Source organism: Corvus brachyrhynchos, unplaced genomic scaffold (genome assembly GCF_000691975.1).
Source record: "Corvus brachyrhynchos isolate BGI_N302 unplaced genomic scaffold, ASM69197v1 scaffold310, whole genome shotgun sequence".
NCBI classification, from domain to species: domain Eukaryota; kingdom Metazoa; phylum Chordata; class Aves; order Passeriformes; family Corvidae; genus Corvus; species Corvus brachyrhynchos.
Genome location: NW_008236213.1, coordinates 3,805,810 through 3,825,263, shown reverse-complemented (window position 1 = coordinate 3,825,263; position 19,454 = coordinate 3,805,810). Strand labels below are relative to the sequence as shown.

Sequence of the window (19,454 nt, the reverse complement as noted above, 5' to 3'; positions counted from 1 at the left end):
GATCTCCCGGTTGCATTACTTTTTTGTTTTGTTGTTCAAGGATTCCTCTTACTTCTAGATACTTTTTCTGTGGCTCAGAGAGCCCCATTTCCCACGATTCTTCCATCGTCCAGAGAGAATATCCCAACCAAGATGCGAGAGTGGTTATTTTACTCACGAATCTTCCTCAGGGATCAGTGTCCTGCCCGCATTCCTCCACCAGTTTGTTACAGCGGGGATTGCTGCAACACGCATATATCAAACCAGGAGTCCCGTAGAAATGAAGTATATATGGACAGATTCGTGGTAGATGTTTCAGAGATGTTTATTTCTCCAGCCACATGGCCGGGGCTCAGCTCAGGAATCCCGCAGTCACGGGACCCCAGGGTCCTTGGCCACCCTGGGGAGCACAAACCAACCAATGGGGAATGAGGCTGACCAGGGGCAGGGAAACCCCGTGTCTCCCCCCCAGGGCCCCTCTCCCAGGGCTCCATGGCAGGGGAGGAGACCCCAACAAATATGTAATCTAAATTTTCCCTCTTTCAGTTCAAAGCCATTCCCCCTTGTCCTATCATTACATGCCCTTGTAAAGTCCCAGTTGCAGCATGGAAACATGTGCTCCATGGCAGGGGAGGAGACCCCAACAAATATGTAATCTAAATTTTCCCTCTTTCAGTTCAAAGCCATTCCCCCTTGTCCTATCATTACATGCCCTTGTAAAGTCCCAGTTGCAGCATGGAAACATGTTGCCTTGTTTTGAAAAAGAAACCATTGGAAGAATATGGATCTGTTCAAAAACATGGTGCCTGCATGTGCTCAAGGCTAAAATGAAGTTTTGAAAATGCTACTGAGCAGCTATTCTCTGTTCTGGCATCTGCATCTTGTTGAAAGCCCAGGAAACATATAGCAGACTTGTGTGTCCCTCTCTTAACTGACACTTTGATTTGGAGAACAGGAGGAGAAAGTGGGACATTTCATTCCACTGGCTGCTGTTGCTTTCCTTACACTAATAAAAAAAAAACTCTTTCAGATGAGAAGCTCTGTGGGAATGGATCTGAAGATTCACCAACCTTGTTTTTTCTGTAATGTGTAAGGTCCCAGTATATGAATCAAGAAGCATTTTGACAATGCACACAGTGAGATTTTTTTGGGTTGTCCTGTGCAGCGCCAGAAGTTGGACTCAAATGATCCTTGCGGGTCCCTTTCAACACAGGACATTCCATGACAAAATAACTGCACAACAAATAATTTGTGTTCATGAGGTCTTGAAGACACCAGAAAGATTGAGTGAAACAAGGTAGGTGTAGCACTTTCACCAGTAGCATTAAATAAAGCTAAAAAAATTGAAGTCATAAGTTTGGAAAGCCTTGGGAAATGCTTTAGAAAGCATTGCTGAAAACAGAGGTACTAGAGATTTGCCTGCATTGACACAGGCAATTGTGACAATACCAGGAACAGAATTTTAAAGTCTTGGTTACAACATACCATGTGATAGCTGTATGTAGCCTTTGCTTCCCATGACAAAAGATATTCTTAAACCTAAAGGTCTATTGCCCAGAATGGCATTTGAGATCCTAGCAACAATTACTTACCTGAAAGCTTCCTTTTGAAATTTAAGTATATACAGACCTACCAGTGGAACCATAGTATGAATTTATGGCATCTATTAAACACTGTTGTTTTCTACTCTTAAACAACATAATACCCAGCAATATAAACCCAGTAAAAATTCAGTATAGTTTTGTACTATATAAATCCCTGCCATAAAAATGAAGTGGCACTCAAAAGGTTTCATATGACAGAATACAACTGGCTTTATGATTTGTGTGCAATATAATCAAACTGATCAAAATACAAACACTGTAATAGAAGGGAGATCTAAAAGCACTATCTACTTTAAAAGGCTCTAAAGGATGTTGTAGAACAGCCTTTCCAAAAGCATTTATGGATTTAATTACACATGCATACAATCTTAAACTACTTTGAAGACAGCACACTATAATTATAAAGAAGCTGTAGCAGCAGATATTCAGCAAACCACTTTGAAAACTAATTTCAACACCTGCGCAAACATTTTCAACTTTAAGATGAGAAGAAACATTAAAAACACCATGGATAGACATACAGTGATGGTGAGAATTAGAAATGTCTTTCTACCAAAAAAAAAAAAAAGCTAACATGTGAACAGATTACATTTTGTGGCATTTGATACATTTCCTTTATTTTTAATCTACTATCCACTTGTATGACTTCTTCCCTTAACAGATACCTATTCTTGAACAAATGCAGGATGTCTTCAGAAAACAGAGTTGAACTATTTTCAGCAGCAATCATAATAGTAACTATCACTGATGCCCTCAGGATACAGGGCATGCATGTTCACAGGAAAAAGCAATCTTCTCTCATTCTAGGACAAACAGACAACTTTTGAGCTCACAGTACAAAGTTTAAGACCTGCAGAACAAACTTTTCCCACTTCTGCTGTAATATGACATCTTGTGAAAGACGATTATTCTGCAAGAAGTGTAATTTCTAGTGCTCTGTGGTTGTCCAATTGCTGTTAAAGGCAAATACAGATTAACAACAGTTTGTAATACATACTCAAAAGCAACACCATTTTTGGCAAGACTAGGACTAAAAAAAACCAGAATAAAAAAACCTGCAACTGCATGCAAAATACTGTGAGTGGTATATATTACTGTTGGCCCCTATTTCCACTTGCAGATCACGTATTAGATTCTTACTCATCCAGCTATACAAGGTAGAGGATGTGATTGAATGTGCACAGACAGCAGGGCATGCAACTTTGACCATAATCACAGGGAGTCTTCCATCACAACTTCCAATCACCCAGTCAGGAATCCTTGCAAATCAATTTGCTCTTTTGCACATCTCATTGCTATCCATACTCCCAACCTCTGCATTACAGAATGTGAAAGAAAAAAATTCACATTCACTGAAGAGCCATTTCTAGTCTTTTCATCCTCTCAATAATTCAAATGATACAGTGAACTACTAGATTTGTAATTTGCCATTAATTCAACAGGTTCCCCTGCTATCTTTCCAAATCCACAATCTCAGGGCACCTCAGATTTCAAACAGGTCATTTTTGTCATAGGAGATTGTCAGAATTTTGAATATCTTTACTTGGCAATGTACTTACAAATTACATTTTAAACCTATTATATTCAATTAAAATAATTTTTTAATATAAGTAAAGAGGCTACTTTGCAAACTACACAAAAAAAGGATGCTCAGCAGAGGCCACTAGAAAAATTCCATGCTCATACCATCACCCCCTGCATCACTTGAGCCTGACAAGAGCAGTTTATTTTCCATGTGGAGCACCATGAAGGCAAAATACAACATTTTGACAACACATTACACAACTGTTTTCTGGACAGACAGCAAGACTGAGGATTAGGAATCCTCACTTCCACAGGGAAAATGCAAAACAGCACTTACGTACAGGATAACTAACCCCACAGCTTCGAGAAATGCAAATTGAACAGCACCTTGTCTGAACAGAAAGGATTGGAGTCTTTTTGTAATGATGATCTGGCCTTTTCCTCTTGTCCTCCCTAAAGCTAATGGCCTGTGGAACAGCCCTGCTGTCCTGTAGGGCAGGAATGAGCCATGGACAGCAGAGACAAATCAGATGGAACAAAACCTGTATTTGTAAAGGCCCTAGTCCAGGACAAAGCTCTATTCCAACCCAACAGAGATTCTGACAAAAATTAACAGGCCATTTTGGCAAACCATACCTTTCCAAGTGAAATCAATTACTAATTGTCAGAGGTTCTCAAAGAGCTGGAAATACAGTGTATATCACTGAATAGCCCAAGGAACCAATGCTGTCGCAGCAGCACTGGCTGCACCAAGCTGCTGAGCTCTTTGAGCAGGGAACATGAGCTCTGGCCACAAGGAGAGACTGCTCAGCAATGAAGCACAGTTCACTTTAACCAACGAACTCTGTGGAAAGAAAGGGAAGAGAATTGTATTCTGATCTCACTCCTTTCCCAGCCTTGATGTTCTCCCCCTTCACCTGTCTTTACTTTCCTCATTTGAAAAAATGTTACAACTGTACCTTTATTTCAGGGAAAGTCTCATAGCTCATAGTAAAAAACCCACAGTATAGCTAAAATTCACATGCACAGTGACACATGCATCAAGAGAGTCTGCCGCTCTTTCTCCTGTTTAGGTTGCTAGCAACATAAATCACACCTAGCATGGTCCAAGCAGCTTGACTACAGATTTGCAACAACCAAGCAGGCATAGTCCCACCCAATCCAAGTCACTGCCAAGACCAGGGTGATAGCGAAAACCTTTTATTTAAGGCTGGAAGTTAAAAACATTTACACCTTTCCTTTCCAACAGTCTATCCACAGAATATCAGCAGTAACTGTGAATGGAATTATCCACATTTCCCCAAGGGTAGCACATAAAAGGACTTTTTCCTGCTGCACTTTTGTGCTTTTGTTTTGCAGCTCCTGTCAAGGACACGACATGGGAAAGGGAGGAGTAGACAGGATATGCTATATGAACACTGTTATTACTTTAACTTAGTATTTTCCAATGGGAAACCGTGGGGAGGGGGGGTGGGGGGAGGGGAAGAGTCTCATAGGAAGCTTTTGCTGCCTCAGTTGGTTTCTCTTCTTGTAAAAGCTTCCTCTCCACCACTTTATGAGTAAATGTTATTTCTGGTTTTTTTCTAACATCAGACAAACTCCTTAGCACAACAGCTGTTTCCAGTCAAATCATTTCAAGACATGAATTTATCATTATAAACAAAGACAAATGTAAGTAAGTCCAAAGTAAACCAGAAAACTAAAAGCACATTTGCATCGTTAACTGTACTTACCATATATAAACTATAGCAAGCAAAGCTGTAAAAATGCATCATTTATTTCCACTTCTCAATGCACAAATTCAAGCCAAGAGGCTACTAAAACTGAAATATCCACTACTCATGATTTTCAGGAAGGTGATGCCAACATTGATGCAACGTTGCTACAGTGCATCACTTTCGCCATACCCAGCGTCTTAAAGCAGAAAGATCTACAGAGAGCTTTTCATTATCTTTGTTTTGCTTTGAAACAAAATTATTTATCTATTGATGACATATTTTGAAAACAAAAAAAACTTACTTTTTAATTTCCTGAAACAGGAAAATGCGTTTTCCAGTATTTTTACTTCTAATATACACCAGTAAATGACCATGCCACTAGGCCTCCTTAGGTATTTTTGCATGGTTCTCACCCCACACAGGCTTCTGTCCATTTTGCTGTCCAAAACAACAAGTGATGTGAAAATCACGTTTTGCATGTTCCTGCAGTCACATTTAAGGGTTAGGGACAGAACCTGTTCAAAAAAGCTTAAAATTATATGCAAATGGATGAAAAGAACAAAAGTCTCAAAGCCTAGTACAGAGTATCAGTGAACATTCTGGAGTATATGCGTAGGCACCTAATCATGCACATAGTTTCCAAGGTGGAGTCCTAAATATGTATAAAGGTGGCAAGTGTCCTGACATAAAAATTGTTTTACAAGACAAAAAAATTTGGATTATTTTCCCTCTGAGGTTCATGTAGGTAGAATTCTCCATCATTATTTAACAGGACCTTTATCTGGTTAAGAAAATTAAATCAGAAACAGAAAGGAAATAAATTATAACCTTTGTTACAAGCTGCCATATGCTTACAATCTCCACAGTCACGCAGATTCACAAATTTATCTGCCTGTTCCCACACATCCAATTGACACATCTGATGCAGATACTAGTATGGTGGGAGAAGCAGAAACATGCACCTGAAAAACTGGTACTTCTGCCAGAAGCTACTAGCTATGTGAAACACATTGAGGTTTATTTTCATTGGTTGGTTGATTTCTTAATCCCAAAAGCTTTCATTTGAGTTTATAATAATGTTTTCCTTTTAGAATACACATCCATCAGTTTCAGATTCAGAGATGGGCATCCCATCTCTTCCTGTACTCTTGCAAAGATGTAGGTTTTCTCATAGCTCAAGACAACAAAGTTTTGACTTCTTAATCATGGCAGCACAGGCTGTTTTGCCGCAGATCACTATATAAACTCTTCCTCCATCTCATAATCTGTATGTCCCATAAAAACAGGAAGCCTATTTAATGGTGTAGTACAGGTGATGTAATGGGTGCTTTAGAGTGTTACTGATAAGCAGCTTGATAACAGACTAACAGTTGAGATGTCTGTAGTCCAAAGGACTAAAAGCCTTATTTGCAGCATTGTACCATGAGGACAAGGAAGTGTCCAAGTAACACAGTACAAGCTGAACAAATGGTGCTGCTAAGGACTGGCATCTGAGAGACTTCTTAGATTTTGCAGAAAAATCAATCCTAGCAAACAGAAAATCTATTGAATCTGCAAAACAGCATGCAGCAGAAAGCACAAGACACAAGGCATTAATTAAAAGGGAAATAGGAGCTGGAGTTTTGTGGTTTGCTCTTGACATCAGTATGGAGCACACAATACTTGCTAGCTGCCAGACTGCTGACATACCTGAGAAACAAAGCCAGTGACAGAGTTACAAGCATGAGCAGGACACGGTGCAGAGGCAGAAACTATCACACTATATTTCTGCACAGCTCTCACTTCAGCAGGCCTCTCTGTTTATTCTGATACCAAAGCTGTCCAAACCCACCAACCTGTCAGATCATCTGAAACTCACGCTTGCAATGACAGGCATTTTTATGTAAGCAAGTACTCTCTGCACCTAGCATTTTCCTAAATGAACTATTTTAACTTTCAAATGCACTTTACATTGGATCTGTGTCCTGCCTGTACAACTGTGGCCACAACTGTGCATCTCCAGATGCTCTGAAGTCTAGTCATCATCTTCCTCACTATCCTCCCTTAAGTACCAGCAGTCAGTGAAATCAATTTCTTTCAGCATTTTAACAAACCAAGCTAGCTCTTTTTATTTTGCAATTTAAAACACTAAGTATTTTGCTGCCCAGAAGGTGAGAGTGAGATACCAGTTATACAACTATCACTGTAACTGCAGCTACCACAACTTAATAGGGCACTCCAGTATATAGACAACACTTAACCAATTTTAAACTAAAACAGAACTGATTACTGTCAGAGGATGTATTTTGTTGTACATTGTACCTGCTTATACCCAGGTCTGCAATACATACACATTTATACTTGGGACATTCCCTCAAATGAATTTGAACAGCTTACTCTAGCCTTCTAAAGAACTGGCAAACCATTCGAGTACCTTGCAGCCATTGAAACCTCATACTGTAACCCTGTTGATCCTTCAAGATAGTATACTCCTATCACATAGGGATTTTTAGAGAGAAAGTCTTCCTAAGAAATATAAATACCATAAAGAAATATGCCTTTGACTCTTCTACCATTTAGAAGACATTTAGATGTTGAAAACAGAAAGCAGGCAAATGTCATGGGAAAAAAAACTCAGTAAGATATTAAACACTACCTGGAACCAAATTCTATGAACAAAAGCAGATGCTAAGCTTTGAGATTCTGTCCTCAGGTAAGACTTACTGACGGCACATAGGCCTCATCACTGTTCAAAACTCACCTACACTTTTGACTGCATGAAGTGGTACATTCCAGGCTTCCTCCTGAAAAGTGGTAACAGAAGGAGCAGCATTCCCTCTCCAAAAGCTCCAGGATATGAAGCATGATTTGAGCAACAGAGTCTTATACATTGTGTAAGCTCTGTTTACACTACACATTATTGTAGTAGTGCAATTAATTTCCGCAAAACCCCATTCATCTAACTGTTCTCATCACTAATTAGAACAACTGGGACCAGAAAAATAAATGCTAGCATATTTGGGACATATGTTTGAAGTAAACTTCTTATTTCTCTTATATAAGGTAAGTTTAACTTAACAGCATTTCCAAATGTTAAGGCTTTCAGACAAAGCTTACAATATGTGCATTTAGCTACCATGTTTGTAATACGTCACGTAATACGTGACGTTACTCAAACATCATAGATATTTAAAGGCAAAGGTACATAAACCCTTCAGCAACGACACACAAGAATTCTCAGCAACTGATGCACATGAATTCTAAATTTTCTTACACCTCAAGAGGTTGGCTGAATTTTTCTTTCACTTTTTTAACTAAAGTGGAAGATACATTTTCTCTTCTGGTTTTAGTAAATCTTTGACAGGACAAAAACCTACTGTAGTCTGTTTATGCAAACTAGTATGAGAAAGCCCTTTTGCTATCTGCATTACTTAAATCCAGTACTAAAAATCTCAACTTCTTTTCACTCAAATGGCATTAACACTAACAAAAATGTACTTATTTAGTTAGAACATTGCCTTACCGTGTAAATGCCAATTCTACAAACAGCAAATGAGAGCTGGATACATTCAGACATAGTCTAAAGGAATCAAAATAAAGAAATTACCAAGAATGCTATTTATTCAGAACTACTTTTCTTCCCATGTCTCCCCTCTGCCCCGAAAAAAACCAACTTCTTCAAGGCTGTATTAAACAACCTGAGAAAAATGCCATATAAATTCAGGTTATTCAGATGCATACTACCTTTCATACAGAAGCAGCTGTCAACACCTTTACACTTACTAGTTCAGTATTAATTATAGGCCTCAGATTACCTAATGATCCCCAAAATGCCTGTACACAATCTTAACAATTTGCATGTAAGCTTTCAGTCTCATTTATTTTTATCTACTCTGTTTCAAAAACAATCTGCAAGAAACATTTTAATGGAGTGCTTTTTGGCCTCCTAGTAGACTGTAAAGAGCTTCTGTGTTTATATGTTACAGTTCTTCTCTCCCTGTACCATCACTGAAACTTTCTTCCTCTATATACCAAAATAATGTATATAATTTAATGCTTGCACATTTCTGGAGTCTTATTCCTTTAGTTTTCTGATATTTTCATGTTCAAAGTAGAACATGAAAATGAACATTTTATTTTATCTGTTCTTACAGCTGGGAAAAATCATATTAAAAGTTTTTACCCTCAACTTGCTCAACTTCCGATCTGCTGTGATGCCACAATTCTATGTCTTCTGCAGTCACCCAGAGAGGCTGAGGATGGACTACGAATTTCTGATGAAACAGATGAAAAACACCTTCTTTAATTAGCATAACAAAGCCAGGAAATAAATGCAGCTCTCCAACACGAAAATAAACACTACTGTATGTTTGCCATATTTCCTATGCAATTAGGTAAAATAAACTAAGCTTACAATGATTTATTCAGAAAAGTAATTGAGTAATTTGCCTTTCAAATACCATATATAAAGGTATATAAGGTATTTGAAAGGCAAAACTTAAAGCCAAAACTTAAAGCCAAAGTGAAACATTTTTATTTAATATTTAAAAAGTTCACACATTATCTAAGATAAAGTGCTGGATGATACAGACTTTAAACGTACCAGTCAAAACATCATCTCAGCATCTGCTTTCTAATTTCTCCCACCCTTTAAATGAAATACCCATTTAATTAGAATTGGGATTTTAAAAAATCAAAAGAATAGATCTTATTAATTATAAGTAATAAAAAAAATGTGTACCAACATTTTTCTTTATCTGTAATTGTTACATTTAAATTTGAAACAAACAGTATTTCGCTGAATTGTCTGAAAGTCAAAAAGCACAGCACAAAACCCTGAAAGCAAACTTCAACAGCACAGTTGATTTTCTTTTCTTACTGGAAGTAATCTAGCATATTATTAATGACAAGGAAATGCTGATTCAAAGCACCATTTCAATTTAAGGAAATTTTTTTTGCAGCTTTAAGAACAAACATCCAAGTCTATCACTTCTGCTCTGAGCTTCTCCCAGAAAGAAAAAAGTGACAGAGAAATAGGAACTGACTTCAAGAAACCCTGCAGTTACACAAAGTGGTGGGGCGGGGTCAGAAACCATACCCCTCCTGACAGTATTTGCAGACCTTGTTCCAAAGGTTCCAGGGATGGATGATTTCCCCAAGCAATTTAGTCCAGTGCATCATTACCCTCTCTACTAGAAAGTTTCCTAATGTTTAACCTGGGTCTCTGGCAATTTAAGCCCATACTTAAATACCAGGTGATACATGCAGTGATTTGCATTTTCAGTATCCTGGGAGATTCTATGTTGCTAGCGGACACAACTTTATATCCAAAGTAAATTTATTTGAGCTTGCAAGAGAAGTAAACATGCAGCAGCAAACCATTACAGCTTCTCCATATATACTGTTTGCTTTTATTCTAGACAAGCACAGCATTATAAATTGTTTTATTTTTTAATTTTTATTTAGTATTTCCAGGCTATACATTAGTGGGAGTACTAAACTGCAGTTCAAATTCCACAGTAAGCCCCTGTAGATCCTTGCTTCAGTAGAATAAAACAACCTACATCCTGTGTTACCTTACTCATCTGTTGTTGGGTTTGCTTGCTACTGTAATGTTCTGAAACCACAGGCTATAATTATAAAGCACGAATTCTGTCACACACAGTACCGATGAATGTTTCCCTTATGCATTTCCCAGTGAAATACTAAGATAATCCCTTCTTCAAGTCCCCAAGATAATGCTTATAAACTACATTCTATTGTGGTAAAAAAGGTCATTAAATCCAGTGCTACTATTAATATCTATTAATATCATATTCACCTATCCTTCTGAAAATTTACATTCCCTCCCCAGTAGTATTTCAGTTTAATCCCTGAAAAAGTGACAGGAATTGATTTAAATAATTTAAAATTTAATGATAATATCCTTCAGACTATCACTCCAACCACTGAGTTAAGATATAGTTGATAATCTGTTGCTACAATGGGGAGTTTATTCTTGATACTTGTAATCTTTCGTTATTTTGGTTGTGCAGCTCACTTGGGACCATACAATTGGGCAACAAAACAATTGTTGTAAAATTTGCATTTAATTTACTTACAGTTTATTGTTGCTTTCTGAAAGGATTTTACACGGTAAGCATGAAAATAAAAGAAAAAAAAATGTAAAAATATACCTACAAATATTATGAAAGAAAGATACCTTGTTTGATACAATTCTACAAGGACTAATTCTTCACAGAAGTGACTTCACATGTCAAAAGCGAAAAATGGAGCCAACAGGTCAAATATGTCAAACAATATACACATGCATCTCTGCCAAAAAGCACCCTTCTGCTTAGGCAAAAGGTCATCTCACAAACATTAAATAACTTCTCCCACTGAAAGTAAACTCATGGCTAACTTTCCTATTTGCCCAATACTTTGTTACTTTAATAGTACCTTGTAAAAACGTGGCTGTTCATAATGACTTTGAAAGACGTCTGCCCTGCAGCTGTGCAACATTCAATTCACAACAAGCATCTGTTCTGCCCATTTTTTCAAGTATTCAGCTATCAGTACAAATATCAGTAAAAAACAATTTCAGTATTTAGTGTTAAAAAAAAAAATCTCATTCAGCTCTGACACAGGCACACAGTCTGCAACTCACAAAGCCATTGTTTTAAATAATATCTATTTTGTCAGCAAATACAAGATTAAATCCCTACTCATAATATTTACAAGAGACCAGATTTTGAAAAGATTAACTAGAGCATGTTCTGCAACTGATGACTTCAAAGATGCAAGCACCAAGTTGAAAGCACTAGCATCACAAACCGCGGTGGGCAAAAGGGGAGGGGGTGCCTAATCAGGTTCTCAGGAAAGAAACAAAAGGCTCAACACCAGACAGAACTGCAGGAGCCGGTATCCTCAATTCTACCACCCAGCAGAAACACTCACCTGGACCTCAACTCGCTGTGACATAATCCTAAATAAATCAAGCAGTGAATATATCTCCAAGACCACAAAAACAGAAAGCAACACAAGAAAAGGAAAATGTTAGAGGGTTTTTTTTCTGGTGATAGGTTTCTTTAATAAACTAAAGATCCAGGCACACTTCTGCTCATTTATAATTAAGTGACACAACCCAGTAATCACTTGGAATTGCTGGATCTTCCAGGCAGAAGTTTTTTCCATCTCCATTCTTACCTGCATCTTTTCCAGTGTATAAAATGGCAAAAATTAGCAGTACAAGTGTATAAAATATGCAATTTTTAAGGCACCTTTATGTATGGAGCCTGAAACAAATTCTCAGTACTTATGTTTTAAGGAACATGTGGGTACCCACTACAGTAAATGTAGCAGGAACTTTGACCAGAACTGCTGTTTGCTAACCTTGTGTACTGAACTCCAACTAGTAACTCCAAGGCTCCCCTTTCTGCACAAGATGTCACAGCCCTCTAGCACATTCCGTTAATAACATTTCTAATTTAAACTCCCCAAATTCTTTTTAATACTGTTCTCAGGGAAAAAGGACACAGAAAATATTTTCATATTCTCCTTTAATGCTGAATAATTAGATTTTTAAAATACCAATCTTCTTGTACATAATCATTAGAAAAATAAATCTTAGTTTAGAGACTAGAAGAAACCTGATGTTGATAGAAAAGCAATGATATGTGAACAGGAATAGGACTGGATCCAAGAACTCTCTTGTCATCACAAAAAGTAATCAAGTGGATGCACTAGAGAACAATGCTCTCCTCTCTTTTAGGCAATATTCTCAGTAGAACAGTTTTCCATGACTGTTTCCAGGACTGCAATGGCTCAGGCAGTGAAAGATGCAGATTAGCCAGCAGAAAATTAAAAGCTCCAAGAACAGCATAGACATTTCTCAAGAATTCTGGACCTTTTCTCCAGTCTTGCTGAAACCTGAAATTATGCAAGTTTCTAGGCAAGAAGAAAGCACTCAGAGAAGAGATCACTCTTTGTAGAGCGCATCATCTCTCTACATAGGCTGTCTACACAGTTTCAGGTTCACTCAGTGTTGTGGGCCTTAGATACAAAGTCATAAATTCAATTAAAACAGAGATGTTGGAAAGCCAGTAGCCTCTCCTCATACGTCAAGGCAGCACTTCCAAGCAGAAGGAATCCATTAGCTACGTGCCCCTGGAGTAGATTAAGTATCTTCATCAATTCCTCTGAATTAAAATGTCCCACCTCCTGTGCAGTTGATGCAATTCTGATTACACCAGGGAGTACTCCTGGACACCACTTGGAACATGTCAATTTTCTAACTGCAATTCCCTGTTCCAGAACTAGTTCTAGCTGTCCTCTCAATGAGGAGAAATGGATGTCTTTAGCCCATGGCAAAGCCTAAGGACATCCAGGGAATTATATCTCATGATCTATCCTTATGGTCCAGCAATCACAACTTCAGGATCTCCTACCATCACATCTGAACATCACATTTAATACCAACCCACAACAGACCTGTTTTTGAAGGCACTGTACAAATTCCTGGTCTACTCATCTTGACTTCTCTAACATTACTGCACAAGTGAGAATTCAACTACACTCACATGAAAACACAGTTCCTGGATTATAACTGTCAGTGAGTTCTTCTATTGGGAAAAATTTACTTATTGCCTAGTTACCTCTCTTTCTGATTTCAAAGATGTCTAGAATATTGCCTGTTCATACCAGTCAGCTCTTTCTCCAGACTGAAGGGCTATAACTATTTAATCCCTGCTTGTACGGAAGCAATTGCTTTCCTTGAATTACCACATCATCTTCTCTGTATCTTCTTTGGTTTTTCAATACTCTTCCTGAGATGATGCAACCAGACATGCAGCATCTAAGACAAGACCAAACCATACATTTAAGCAGTGTAAAAATGAGATCTTTCCCTTTTTCCTTCTAAATACTCTAAATTTGTTGACAGATGTCTGGGTTGGGGTGACATTTTAAAGAAGGATCCTCATTCCCTTTCCCGAGTACTGATGACATTTTAGGGCCTATCCATGCATCTGTACTACCATGTGACTTCTTCTATAAATATATGCAACTTTGCATTTATCAACACTGAATTTCATGTGCCATTTCATTATGGATATCAAAAGAGGTACTACAATTTTTTTCCTGGGTTCAATATGCATTCTTAGTATTTGTCTCTGCATCAGCCCATCCAAAGCACATGCAGTTTATTTATTATAGTTAATTCTTATTCATGAAATTCCCTTGTAATCTCTGAATTCATTTCTCCCTCTCATTCACTGCCAGAGCTGTGCTCTCAGTGCTCATTCGTACTTCCCATGAAATTTGTATTACAAAAAATGATTTCTTCATTTTTAATTGCTTCTAAGTTTTTCACCTCTATTGGAGTCAAAATCATTTAAAGGAAGATTAGGCAGCAGCAGTTGTAAAAGTTAATAAAATGTAGAAAACAGATGGTTCTTCCATACAAAAGCTCCAAGTCATAACAAAAAAAGAAATCTGCAAACTTACTTCTCCCATATCAACAGTTCCTAGTGGATCTGGGATGCCATCTTGCTTACTCAGACTCTCCAATGCCAAAAGCTAATGTGGGTCCTATGAACAAATTCTTCTGCTGCTGCTCCACCAAAACATACAGCAGAGCATCATACATAGATTCACATTCCCTCCTACTGTTTGTTCTTATAAGCAACTAAGCTCCAGGGCTGGACTGCATCTAGCATAAGGATTTGTCACCTACACTTCCTGTTTTGTGTCTCTTCCTCACAGTTACTTACACACTGGTTGGCAATTAATTTAATCACCTTACCAGGCTGCCAGTGAAAAAAAAAAAAAAATCTGTAAGCTGAAGAGCTCCAGCATGAGATGAGACATCTTTTACTCAATTGCAAATACCCTACTCATGTCCACAAGGACTTTTATACAGTCAGACACTTTGCACTTCAGAAAGTTATGCTGCACACACTGTGAAAAACAGCAAAAACAACATACTGCAGAGCAGTATGAGGCAAAACACAAAGAATCACAACATTTTAAATACTGTTGTGTTTTTTTCATATGGCTTTTACAGCTCTTTGGGTGCACATGTGTGTTTTTAAACGAAACTAAAAATTATTCTTTTATTAATGGAGAGCTAATATCCTCACACAATCACAAAACTTCAGAACTCAGTTTAAGAGAATAAACATCACAAGCTGGCAGTATGAAAAAACATGACCTGATGATACTGACAACAAGCCAAAAATGTTAATCAGCATGTGGTATTAGAAGGAATATTCTGTCCTTACTAAACGCAGATATTCTCACTTATAAAAAGCTTACATTTCTAACCTTTTGTGAAATTCATCATGTTGCCTCAAGCTTGAGGTCTGACTGAAGAATTCAGGAGCAACATACCACAGAGCAACATGGTGTGGTGGTACAAAGCAAGAGCTGGCATTGAAGACCAAGTATTCATCCCACATACTTCAGACACTAGTTCTAATCTAGGCCCGTGATGTAAAAACCCATTAGCGAAGTAAGTCTTTCCATCTGGTTTCGTTCGAAAAAATATTAAGTTCACGTCATCTGTGATCACTCTGCAATGCAAATCTACAACCATAAGTATTATCTTCTTCAATTCAATGATTCACATCTGATCCAAACACTAATACAGTTGCATGCACCCTGTACACTAGTTGACCTTACAGCTGTTGTTTTCTTTCCTGCATTCAGTTATATCTTTATTTTGAAACAACTGTCAGACCCTTCATCCTTGTGTCTAATCAACTTCCCAAACAGAAGGGAGGATAATAAAATAAAAGCTCTTGTGCTCTACAGAAGGTGTATATCTTGAAGGATGTTAGAGCTGATAGATGAGTCAACACAGAGCCTAAATAATCCTTATTGCTACATGACAAAAGACAAAATTCCCATGAGAGGGATGTTCAGCAAACACTAAGAGGAGAAGGCCCTATGTATAGACCGTTGCTGCTCATGTTTCAGGCCCTGTATCAAAAACATGCATGTGCCTCAGAGGGAAAATACAGAGTTGCTGGTATAGACCTTTAGCCAGTTTTCCTTATTCAAAGGACAGCGTCTATGGGTTTACAAAGTTTCAGTGAAGTAAAACTCCTACCTTCAAACATATGCCTCTGTAACACATTTGTGGTATAAGAAAGAATGTTTTCAATGACCTGCAGATACGAAACAATGGAACTGGCAACAGCAATGGAAACACAGTATCTGAGGTGGAGCAGAATCACTAACTGATCTTGATCTTCCCATATTGCCACTTCCGGAATCTAACCTGCCCAATTAAATTAAAGAGTCTAACTACTTAAAAGAAAGGTCTTAAAAGTAAACTCCCCAAGAAAGAAAAGTTGCTCAGAAACTTTTTTTTTTTTTTAATATCATCTAACACTTTTAAGAACACCAGTTTGGTATATGCAGCTTTCCCCAACCAAGACTTTGTCTGAACACTAACTGTCTAGAATGTGAGGTCAAGACTGTTCAAAAACCAAGCAGAAACTCTTAAGTCACTTTAAGGCCTATTCACATATTCATCTAAAATTTGAAAATTTAGTTACATTTACTCAAAAACTTTCCAAATTTTAGGTTTCATGTGCATGCATACAGGAGTAAAATAGTTTGTATTAGCTAACAAATGTACAAAGAACAAAAAAACCCTCAAACTTGTTATAGTTAAAAGAAACCAATCCCCAACAAAGCAACAAGGATTCTAGCACACTAGCAGTGTGCACTCTCTTGACGTTGCAGAACCCATGTTCCTGTTTAACTCCCCAGAAAAGGGGAAAAAAATGAAAAAAAAAAACCACTAAAGCTGAAGCGGTTGATCATGCAAGAAGAGTTATCTTCCATTTCAGGTCGTAACATGCTCTTCAATACCTGCTCAAGAAACATTTTTATATACAACTAAGATACTACATAGTATCTTGGGATGTAATTTAGGGATAAGCTATCGTAAGGAAAATGCTAAAAATACAAAATTAAACAGGTTATCAATTTTTTCTTATAAACCTCTTAGGCCAATATAACACCTTTCTTTTGTGAAGAAACACATTCAAATTTCTACACCACTCTCTCAAGTGGCTTTTAAAAATTCTACACAGATCAGGCTGATACCTTGAATGGAAGCATGTAAGAACTTCATCCACTGCAGAGGATGCCACTTAAGAAGTGTACTGTGCAAGTCTACTCAGGAGCTTAAAATTTGCATTGTAATTTTAGCACATAAGAAAAACCGAAGCTTTTTTATTGTTTCCCCACAAGTTCTCCAAGCAAAAACTGTAAGACTGGTCACATGTCATGCTTTTCACAAGATGCATCATGCCGTAACTCCTTAAATTAAGCATAGTCTACTGAACAGAGGCCAACCAACACAAGTCTCTAATACACTAAAATTCTTCCAGACACAATGTAGCAAGAATGAAGCTGAAGACGATTGCAGACAGTACACTGGATTATGTAGTCATTGACGCAGCTGTGTTCACAATAATGTGTTTTAAAAGTGTTAACTAAATACAAGGAGAAAAACACGTGTAAGTAAAAGGTGCCTCTGAGTGAAGATGTATTCTTTTTTAGAGGTTGAGCCTAGTTTAGTCATGTTGACTGAAAAAAAAAAAACCACCACATCACTCATAACATCATAATTATATCAACACAAAAATAAAAGAGGCACCAGGCTGAAGAGCCTCTTCTAGCCATTAAAGATACAGAGGCAGTGATACTTTTTTGTTACAATGCAAAACCGCAAAAACAGACCAGAGCATCACAGAAGATACTCTTTTAGTACCAATTTATTATCAAATGGCATTAGACATAAATCAAGGATCACACGGGAAGTAGGGGAGGCCCTACTCAGGTTCTGGTTATCTGCCCATAAAAGCTTCAGGCCACAGTCCAAGCTGGCTCCAACTGACTTCACTTTGAGCAGATTTTGAATGCTTTCAACAGCCTGATGATATTGGAAAGTGCTTCAGATGTTCAGCAGTTCTTGGGATCTGCTTCTTAATGGAGAAGTCTCCATCAATGTATGTTGTATCCAGATAAAATCAGGAAAAGAACTTTGCTATGCAAATTTGGGAAGAGCTGGCTTAGGGAAGATGTGTAGATGGACTGACTCCTGAGTCCCTGCTGCAGGAAACCTGACCTCATCTGTCCTCACCTTCTTCCACCAAACTCCCTCGCTCAGCCCCACTGATAACCAAAACTTTGTCAAATACTGTCACAGCACTACTGCAAACAGAAACAACCTCATCCTTTGCTCTGCTCTCTGCCTCAACTGCAAGCGCAGGACAAAACCTCACTGCCTGCAGGCTGCAACACAGGGGCCCAACATGAGGAACCAGAAAAGGAAGCTTCTGTTTGTGTTTTGATGCCCATGTATGTGCAAGAACTCAACATAAATGCACAAAACACAAAATTCCTTAACATGTACAGCTATTTTTGCTATGGAAATAACGCGACAATTATTCTACCGCCATAGGTTAACATTTACACTACAACTTCAAGTCTTGCATAGAACAAAAGAGTAGACCCATCTTTACACCAGGGCAGACTGTGACAACAAGCTAAAAATAGCTGTACACAACTAGTTGCCTATCTCACCATCATAATTTTTTTTTTTTGTTAGAGCAGACTTTCTGAGGTGCCTGAACCTCATGTTCAATGAGGTATTTCTAGAGCTGATACCAAAGAAGGCCACACAACAACAACAAAGAGGAAAACGATCAGCTGGAGAATAAGAGTCAGGGGAAGAAAAAAAACCCAGAGCTATTTAATCCCCTCCCCCCTTTAGTTAATACAAAAACATGTTCTCAGTTTCCAAGGCTTATTAAATTTATTGTTCTCAGAGTGGTTGGCCTTCCACACAACAGCCTGTAGAAGTCACAAAGGTTAATGTAAGCATTTCAAAAAGTACAGAACGGGCAGTTTCATCTGGACATAAGTTTATAAAGGAAAAAAATCTAAGAAACAGCTCCAGGCTCTCAAGGAGCTATGAGGCTGCACTTGATACCCAGGAAGTTTACTATCAGTGTTTCATTAACTAGGTTCTTAAAGAGAAGTCTGCCTACCATTTCTGCCACCCTTTCTGGAGTAATCAAAATCTGAAAGGCAAGCGTAAAATATTTTGGGGAGTTGGGGGGGGGGGAAGTGAGGCTCAATAAACCAAAATAAATCTTCGCTACATGGACATAAGAATAGTAAAGTATGCATTTAATGTATTTCTGGTTTAGTTAGCTGTCAGAAAAGGAAAAGCCTGCATGCAGCTCTCATCTCAACATGGCAAATCTTCAGTTCATTAAAAAGAGCATCTCCAGAGATTCTGTTGCATTTGACGAGCCTCTCTTGAAAGCCTACACCCTTGAGCATCCCGTGTGAAAACATGAATGACAGAGCCAAGATTCTGACTCCAAATACTTCCTGGTCACACTTGACACCAACAACGAACAGGGATGGCCAGAAGATGCCTGCTCTTCGTTGCCCCAGCTGACGCTTCGAAGCACTTCACGGTGAAGGAGCGAGCACCAGTTCACAACACAGCGCTCAAAGCAACAAGAGTGGAGCAATGGGATCCCAGCAGGACTGGAGCGATGGCATGTGCTCGTTACGCCCTCACACTGTTAGGCTGAAAAGACCAGGTAAGCAGGTACCATACTATAAAACAAAGCCA

At 38.2% G+C, this 19,454-nt stretch overlaps 1 protein-coding gene across 2 annotated transcripts in view; it reads right to left on the bottom strand.

Annotated features, from left to right (window-relative positions):
- ARL15 (ADP ribosylation factor like GTPase 15) overlaps window positions 1-10,950 on the bottom strand; it is a 244,106-nt gene extending 233,156 nt beyond the window's left edge. Inside the window, exons 1-3 of one of the 2 annotated variants that reach the window (XM_017744349.1) lie at window positions 10,906-10,950; window positions 8,988-9,078; window positions 8,328-8,384 (exon numbers count right to left, since the gene is read on the bottom strand). In XM_017744349.1, the coding sequence (XP_017599838.1) occupies window positions 8,328-8,381 (54 nt within the window). In that variant the 5' untranslated portion in view covers window positions 8,382-8,384; window positions 8,988-9,078; window positions 10,906-10,950. The remainder of the gene's footprint in view (window positions 1-8,327; window positions 8,385-8,987; window positions 9,079-10,905) is intronic. The other variant, XM_008643121.2, reaches the window with a different exon arrangement.
- Between the last annotated feature and the right edge of the window lie 8,504 nt (window positions 10,951-19,454).